We start from the raw sequence: 9,417 nt of genomic DNA on the forward strand, positions 1-9,417 counted from the left end.
ATAATGATGTGTATTTGTCGATATTAGTAAATGCATGAACTAACATGAACTATGATCAACTAAATTTATCTTTTTTTGCATTTGTTAACTTTTTTTAAGTAAGTAAGTTAAGTTAATATTTTTTTTCCAGTGTGTAAGGCTAAAGACAGAAATGCAATATCATAAACATAATATATGTTCAGAGTAGGGCTTGCATAGACTAGTTGAGAAGTCGAGTGGTCGACTACTTTAACCACTAGTCGGTGCTGTAGAAGACAATCGACTACTCGCCATTAACCAGAAATTAATTCATTGCCTTGTTTTTGTCGACTACTTTGATTATTGCAAAGACGCAAATATCGCAAAGAATTAATCACATTTTTTAAAACTGCAATACTAATTTCTTGCTAGAATTGCAATCAAAAGTTATTGAAAGAGAATGTACAACTATTAAAATTCAAAGACGCTCTTAGCTGCATAAAAAGACGCTGGCATTTAAAAAAAAGCGTTTTTTTGAAAACACGGTTTACTCCGTAGGATTATAATGTAAAACAGACGCTATCAGTATAAGTCAAGTGTGAACGCGGCCTTAAAATGAGCTATTTCTATCTACACACACAGCTGGTTTACATGTAAATTTGATTCACTGGACCTTTAAAAATCTTGATTTGATTAAAGAAATTTATACAACCTTATGTAATGTGTTAGCATAAGATTCAGTGTTTTTCTAGTATTGTTCAGCAAGCGTTCTAATATCAGGAGTTTGCCTTCCGTTTCGTTGGCTTCACTACATAAAGTGTAAAAGTTGAGTGTGAAATCCATCACAAACACCCACAAACCCAAACTTGCCCACCTCCGTCAGACACCTACGAAAACTGTGAGAAGCTGTCACTGTAAATCGCAGGTACAGTACAGTACACATCCACGATGAGTGTTATCAACTCAAAACAATGGAAGAGAAAGTAATCAAACCGAAAGGTTCCACGTCTGCTGGTTTAGATGCTCACATTTACATCCCAGATTGTGTGCATGATGATTTGCATATAAACGAGAGAGAAGTCGAAAACCGGTGCTTGCACAGTTCTGTGTCCAAATCTTTACAATCCCTCTAACCAGATCTAACAAGTTTGTGTTTAACAAATCTTTAACCAGTCCTTTCTTTTTTAACACACAGACAGTTTCAGATGGATGATATGACCTTTACCCTTCACACCCGATGCGGATGAACTCTTTCCCCCGGCTCCTGATCTTTCTCTCAGCGTGCATTTAAACCCACGAGAGAAACTGAGAGGTTCCCTCCTTTCTCCCTCCACGTGGCCCGGGGCTGGAGGGTGTCTCTGGGTTGCTGAAAATCTGCAAAATGTCAAGGGTTGACGTCTAAATTGGTACAGAGGTCCAATTCTGCAAGGGCTGGGAAATGTAGCGGAGAAAATGACATTTGAGGCACAAACTAGGAGGCAGTCAGCTGTGCCGACAGCATTCATGAGCTAATGGCCACCTGTCTTCTCGTCGAGAGATGGAGAGAGATAGAGAGAGAGAGAGAGAGAGAGAGAGAAAGAGAGAGAGAAAGAGAGAGAGAAAGAGAGAGAGAGAGAGAGAGAGAGACAGAGACAGAGACAGAGACAGAGACAGAGACAGAGAGAGAGAGAGAGAGAGATAGAGAGAGAGAGAGAGAGAGAGAGAGATGGAGAGAGATAGAGAGAGAGAGAGAGAGAGAGAGAGAGAGAGAGAGAAAGAGAGAGATGGAGAGAAAGAGAGAGAGAGAGAGAGAGAGAGAGAGAGAGAGAGAGAGAGAGAGAGAGAGAGAGATGGAGAGAGATAGAGAGAGAGAGAGAGAGAGATAGAGAGAGAGAGAGAGAGAGAGAGAGAGAGAGAGAGAGAGAGAGAGAGAGAGAGAGAGAGAGATGGAGAGAGATAGAGAGAGAGAGAGAGAGAGAGAGAGAGAGAGAGAGAGAGAGAGAGAGAGAGAGAGAAAGAGAGAGAGATGGAGAGAGATAGAGAGAGAGAGAGAGAGAGAGAGAGAGAGAGGGAGGCCGACCAATCACAACAGCCTGAGGAGCGGAACTCATTGATATGGTATGGGTGGGACATCTTTACACACTCTAAGCGGAGAACCAATCACGACAGACCTGGTCAGATTTACCAATCAGAGCGTTTCGGAAGGTGGCAATTTGAAGAAACCGGAAGAAAGAAGCCGTTTCGTGAGAAGAGAGACAGCGGTTGTCGATGGACTTGAAATATGTGAAATATAAAGTTAATAAACACCCAAAAAACACAATCAAAGCTTATAACACAGGGAAAAAACGGGGCATTTAAAATCTTTTGGGAAACGAAAGCATTTCAGAAATTCTTTGATATGTTCAGTTGAGACGTAGAAGTAAACGTTGTTGAAACAAGCCGAAAAAGAAAAAAGCTTTAATAACTAGAAATGTGTCTGTAGTTACATTCCATGTTCATCCTTATGTTCTGTGGTTCAACATCAGGTTTGTGAAACATGCACGTTTACTGTGGAAACATCTACATTGATGGTGCAACACTGACCACCAGTGTTCATTTGATGTATTACAGACATGTCACCTAAAGAGAAACCTTAAAGGAATAGTTCACCCAAATATAATAATCATGTCATCCCACATATCCAATATAATTTATTTCATCAAACAATCATTGATATTAATTTGCTGTCATGTTATTTTATATGGAGCTCAACATTGCAAAGCTCCACATGCGTTCATCAATAAATGCACATAAATGTCTTCTGTGAAGACATTTTAGAAAACAAGAATTTTAAGAATTTTTGAAAAAGACAGATCTTACCTTTTAAACAACGTTTTTGTTGTAATCTAATGTAATCGGATTTAGTTGTTTTATACAGTTGTGACTCAAATAAAACCACGTCGTGTTTATTCTCCATTTCCTTTGTAAAGCCCACATCACCTGGGGTCATTTGTAAAAGTAAATGCTGTACATTTCTATTTATATTGTAGTATATATTTTGTACATAAAGTAATATTTTAAATTGTACCTAAATGAATGATTTTAGCAACTGTTACTCTCTGCTCTACTCCTAATTGACAAAGACAATTACATTAAAGTCAATTGTTTTAACAACACCAACCCTGCCCAGTCAACAATTTGATTTCACAGTGATATCCTCATATATTAATCTGAAAGCTCATGGTGACGTCACAATGTAACCGCCCAGCAAACTCAATATGTGATCTTACTATTGTACTGTGAGCTTAGACGTATTTGGCTGGTTTGTCATTTTAAGTCTCCATTAGATTGATCAGTGTTTGCTTCAGATGGGCTCTTAACTTACACACAAATACATCAAGAATCAGTGTTTGTATCTCCATAATTAAATGTAAAGAATGAATGAATGAGTTTTATGATGTCACCCAATATGCATTACAGCACAAAGCTTTCATTTGTCACCCTTGTTGAGTTTAATATGCTGATTCTTGATGTCGGTGTGTTTCTCAACAATCTCTTTAAAACTTTATGGCATATAATGGTTTCCGTCAGACATCTCACCGCTCGCCTCAAACAATATAATGATGTAAAATGATAATCAGACTAAAAATACAACATGAGATCAGCTAAGTGACTCACTATCACCAGTTAACCAGCATTCTCAGGTCGGACTCACTTGAAGTTCTTTGCTATTACAATTGTGATTCATGAAGCAACAATGACCGCAGGCGAAGTAAAGCTAGCATTGAAAAGTTAAGGGCGAAGAGTCCAGCTAAAGCAAACACCCATTATGGTGACTCAAATAAAGTCACATTGAAGTCACATATTACTCACAGTCCCAGTTTGAGAACGGTGTGACATCACTGTGATCATTGCATGACCTCACGAGTTGACTGGGCGGCCACTTAGTGCATGATGTCTTAAAGATGCCAAAACTTAATGCACTCTCTATTAGCGCTTCCAACTCTTTCAGAGCGATAATCAATTGTTAAAGAAAGTGCTGCTTAAACCAATTGTACAATTAGTTTTTTTAGGTGAGAACTTAATCCGTTTAAGGCCAAAGAACTATATTCAATGGATCTCAATACCCTTAAAATGTAAGATATTACTAAGGTTCCATTGGAATTAGTCAGTTTTCACGCGGCTATGTATTTAGAATATACTTACTAATATGAATATATTAATTAGTATTAATATACTATACTTTTACTGAAGAAAATTTTCAGGTTCTCCCTCACATACAGCCATGTGAAAAAAGTAAGGACAGCCTAGAATTCAGTTCCTTGTAAATCCACTTTTAGCAGCAGTAACTTGAAGTAATTGTTTAATTACATTTTGTGAGGAATTTCGGTTGTGCTTTATTAAGCTTTCACCATTTTAACCATTGCTTGTCTAAGTTATGTGCTGATGTGTTTCCTGCTCGGCAATGAATTCATGCTGGACTAAAAGTGTAGTCCATAGTAAACTGCTTACATTAATAATAGGGCAATTCCAGCGTTATGGATGTGACAAAATCGCTCAGAGAATGAATTTTTTCTGAACATGTTTACCCATTCTGTTTATATTTTACCAGACCCTTGTTGATGGAGTCTAAACATAAAAAATGTCAGTCTATAAACTAATTTTCTATTTAAAAAAAGGGAAATAAACAAGAGGTATGGATGTGAGAAAAAGGACACATTTTTGGGAGACGACAAACTGTGGGATTTCTGTAAAATAAAATGCACAATTCTGAAGCAATAATGCCCAATGAATGGAGAAGGGATGCCGCTTTATAGAACGCTTTTCATGTTTACTTTTATGAGGACTATGTACAGTAATGTTATGGATGTGCCAATCCTGAAAATGGCACTTAGCTGACTAGAAAAAATCATGTACTGATCTCTCATAGGTATTATACCAAATTTTACTATCTGTGCTGTTACCATAGTAAAAACTGTTGGTAAAAACCTTATTTTTTCGTGGTAAGGTAGACATTTTCACAGAATTGTCCAATTCTAATTCCAAGCAAAGCTTTCCGTTTTCCGGTTATCAATATTTAGGTTAATGAGAGGACTTGAGAGGTTTGTCATTTGCAAGTAATGATGATTTATTGTGACAGGGGGGAATATTGGAGGTATGGGCGATTTGTCAGGGGTTTCAGCACTTTATATTGATGCTGTCAGGAGTGATGAGATGTTTGACCGTCTCGGTGATGAATGGCCGTAGGTCAATGACCTTAAACTGGATTTGGACATGTTATTCAAGAGTGTTGAGACTGGAAAAAATAAAGCTGATTGTCAGTCATATTTCTAAAAATCAAGGTCCAGTGTTGTCTACGGCCTTTCTTTTAATAAAAAGTCCCCCAGTAATCATGAGTCTCCATATTTTTTTGCATAATATTATATAAATGAACAATACTTGAGTCTATTTTATCTGTCAAAATACTTTAAATTTAGGTCAATAAAACAGCTTGTATATATATCAAATAATTCTGATACCATCACTATGATGGATAATACTTTCCATCACACCATACGATGCAATTAATAAATATGCAGCGCTTTGCAGACCGATCGGCAACATTAACCACTTGCAGTCGCAGGAGTTGAAAAAGGAGCAGTCAAATCGGACACCTGAAAAAAGTGAAAACACCTGCAGCTGGCCCTAGTGACGTTTGCCTCGTTTTTCCTTTTCAAAGTGCGAATTAGATAGTGGATTTGTCTACTTAACATTTTAATTAAAAAGTAGCAACCATAAACATGTAACATTGCGTATGTTATGTGTTGCTTAACACTGTGTGCCTAAAAACCATGCTAATCAAAAGGCATATATTATTAAATTACCTACGGAGTTGAATCATTATTCGTTTCATTTTTATTTTACCAAACCCAAAATAACATATGGTTATACGAATACGAGTTTAGCAGTTTTAAAAACATGAATTAAGTATTAGTTGAACAAAGCTAGCTGTTCATTTCATACACAAAAGGAACAATGTTTCATGGACACGTGTAGGTTGACTGTTAAACCTTTATTAATAAAGAAAACTGCAGAACATTATCCTCAACGCTTTCCCCCAACACGTGGAGCGTTGACCTTCATGGTCTTGGCGATTTTCTGTTTTGGTGCAGCCTTAGCAGGACCCTGAAACAACCACAGACATATTTGAGAAAAGCAGTATAAATATATGCAGAAAATAATACATATTTTGTTTGTGTAAGATTATTATTTAAAGAAAAAAATTGTCTATAAGGTTGTAATCAGACAGTTATATATAAGGGTGCTCCGATTGATCGGTCGCTGATCGTTATTGGCCGATAATCGCTCCAAATAGCTTGAGCGGATCTCTAAAACAGCCAATCAATGAGCAAATGACAAAACATGTAGACCGTAGGCGTGTTCAACTGGCGAGTGGTGCAGACCGAGCCACGTAGGTGGTCAAGACAGTTCAGCGCAGTTACTCACTCAGCTGTCGGTTGCACTCTGAAGTAAACTGACACGTATATACTGCAGATAAATTCTGTTTACCAGCGTGATAACGGCATTCTACTATCGAATTAACCCATCACCAAAAAAACATTTACTAAAACTATACACCGTGTGTACGAAACCGAACTCAACTTTGTGTTCATGACGGATCTAAACGACCATCATGTGTTTTAATCTGTAAGTGAGGTGCTAGAGAACAGCAGTGAAAGTCTTTCCGTCTCAAATTTGACACTAGGCTAACGCTAGCTCCTCTCAGGAGCCCTTCGTTATTATGTGTTGCCAGATCTTCATAGATTAAAATAGCAAACAAAGTCAAAGCCAAAACAAACCTTAAAAACACAATTACTTCATATGTTACAAGAGCCAAAAATCGCAACGCACAACTGACCATTTTAAAGTGTCAAGCTTTATAATCCAAGACCAAACGACAAACGTAGAAGTGCTTCAAAAATAAATCAACATGGCAACCCTGGAAAAAAGCGGTCTCTAATAAAACACAGCGCATCTGTCAGAGAAACTTCAGTGTAATAGTTATTTTTCGGAGATTTGCTTGTCAGACTGTTTCTATGGTTACTAGTGTGTCAATCATCGCAAATGCAGACACATGGAACTATCATTGTTTGACATATCAGTTAGTTTTACCCTTCATTTAAATGAATCATGTCATGAATCGAACATAAGCAGACGTTAAGTACGTGTTGTGTCTGTGTGTTTATGACAGACATTGCAAAAGAAAGAAGTTAACACAGAAACCACTTAATCATTGGATAGGATTGATTTTTGTTTATTAAGTGTGGTTTATGTCATGTGCACGTCAGAGAAGAAAAGGTTACCTGTTTCTTTAAACACAATTTACACCCAAATTAAGGTGCCATGTGCAAGATGGATTTGGTGTTCCGACCTTTTGTCATTGTGTCCGTTGCTATTGATTATTATGTGCGAGAGAGAGAGACGGTCTTCGACTTCTTTTGGCATTGCACAGATCGATCAGCATATGACATTACCCACTTTTCTCCGAGAGCGTTTTGTTATGAAGGCATTACTGCTTATGACTGCTTCGGCAGCGCCTGCACATCATATTCCTATCGGCCTACCCAACACCGAATGAACCTACACCCTGTTTGGAGACAGCGAGAGTGCACAGGCCCTCTGCGCACTCTTTCACAAGACATAACCGTGGCACCAAACGTACGTCCTCGCGTGATATCAAATTGCGATCGGTTTGTGAGCTCGACCAAGTTAGTGAGTACCGATCGAGTCATTAGATTAGATTATCGGCAGATTCCGATCTGTGGCCGATCAATCTGAGCATCCCTAGAATACACATTGCATTAAATCTAAAACAAACGATAATATCCATGTCATATCACCCCTGTAAAAAGAAAGTGCAACACAAAATTGACGATGATAATTCTTGTGTGTATCATACCTTAGAGCTCTGAGTGGAAACCTTCTTGGTCACTTGTTTGGCTTTTTTAGCCTCCTTAGCAGCCCTGAAAAAAAAACATCAAATGAATAACATAAGAAAAAGAACAAAAAAGCAGCTATTTTTTCTGGCATAGATAGAAAAACAATACAAGCACAATTCACATTAACTTAATGCACTTTAAGAGTAAAATCTTATTTTAAGAGCTGCTCTCAAGTTTTTCGAAGCAGTTCTACGAAGTTAAAGTGTGATGCGTAGTCAAACAGCACTTTGAGCACTTTGCAGATCCCCATTGCTTCCGGTCTGTCTCTACTGTCCTCAAAAAATAAACTCTATAATCATTAAATGTATATACACCCGAAACATGACGTAATCAGGTTTTTGCCAGCAGTTCTCTAGGACACCTGATTGTCCTGATATTTAAAAATATATATACATCTCCCATATTTCACTAGTCTGGTGAAACGCTTAAAGCACCCCACCAGAATCCCTAAATGTTTGGATCAGTGCATGACACAGTTCATCTTCTCAATCCACCTAACAGAGATGCTCTTTGATTTATTAATCATCATAAACACTCATGATCGTTTTAATATTACTACAACTAACTGCCCACCCTTCCTAAGGAAAGTGTAATCCAAGACTTTTCACAATTGACAGGCTCTGTGAATGAATACGGGTAGAAGGATGGATACCTGATGGCCTGCTCTCTCTGGGCTTTACGCACTTCAGGTTTCTGGTTCCTTTTGGCCAGGATCTCAGCCAGTGACGCTCCAGTGATGGCTCTCTGAAACTTCACAGCACGACGCGTGCGCTTCTTTGACACCTCTTCCTGTTAAAACAAATGACAGTATATTGTGTTGAGCATCGCCAGCATTAAGTTTAATAACAGTTGAAGCATTGCGATGCGAGAAACTCACAGACTGGCCCTTCTTGTGTTTGCGTCTGTAGAGAACAGTCCAGCTGATCTGCCGAGGATTTCTCTTTGACAGGAACGCAGACTCGCATTTGGCGTTCAGGAACTGGAAAACCTGCAGAACAAACTCATTTATACCCTTGAAAGACACGTGGACACGAAGCTTCGTGAATCACATCTCCACGGGTTTATCGCACAATGTACATTAAAGCCACAGATGTTAGCCGGGTGCTAAGCTAACTAACGTTGTACCGACATAGGAACGCTAGATATACATGTTTCGTTATGCCAAAAGATGAACGCTATATATACATGTGACTAACATCAAACGTGTAATGTTAAAATCAGCTTAATAAGAGCGTGTTAGTTCACCTTTCCGTCGATCCTGGCGTACCGCCGGCCGTGGCCGGGATATATTTTATATCCACTGAAACTGCACAACTCGACCCTGCGCAGTACAAATGACATCCATTAATGACACACGACATTTACTAAAAACATATTTACACGCTTAAAAGCGAATTAAACAACATTTGATTGAAGATGTTTGTGGATTAAGACAGAAACAACTCACTTCATGGCGGCGACACAGCTAGGGAAGAGGAAGGAGGATTGTGGGTAAGCTAGTTATAAAGGATTTCGTTGAATG

General features: G+C 38.4%; 1 protein-coding gene across 1 annotated transcript; it reads right to left on the reverse strand.

Moving 5' to 3' along the window:
* Positions 1-5,949: 5,949 nt before the first annotated feature.
* On the reverse strand, positions 5,950-9,415 carry rpl24 (ribosomal protein L24). The gene is made up of 6 exons (XM_056733925.1): positions 9,343-9,415; positions 9,141-9,216; positions 8,773-8,883; positions 8,548-8,684; positions 7,856-7,919; positions 5,950-6,081 (listed from the first exon to the last, which is right to left on the reverse strand). Exons 1-6 carry the CDS (start codon positions 9,345-9,347, stop codon positions 6,001-6,003), a joined length of 474 nt encoding a protein of 157 aa, XP_056589903.1. The 5' UTR covers positions 9,348-9,415; the 3' UTR covers positions 5,950-6,000.
* Positions 9,416-9,417: the final 2 nt, after the last annotated feature.

This window comes from Triplophysa dalaica, chromosome 2 (genome assembly GCF_015846415.1).
Source record: "Triplophysa dalaica isolate WHDGS20190420 chromosome 2, ASM1584641v1, whole genome shotgun sequence".
NCBI classification, from domain to species: domain Eukaryota; kingdom Metazoa; phylum Chordata; class Actinopteri; order Cypriniformes; family Nemacheilidae; genus Triplophysa; species Triplophysa dalaica.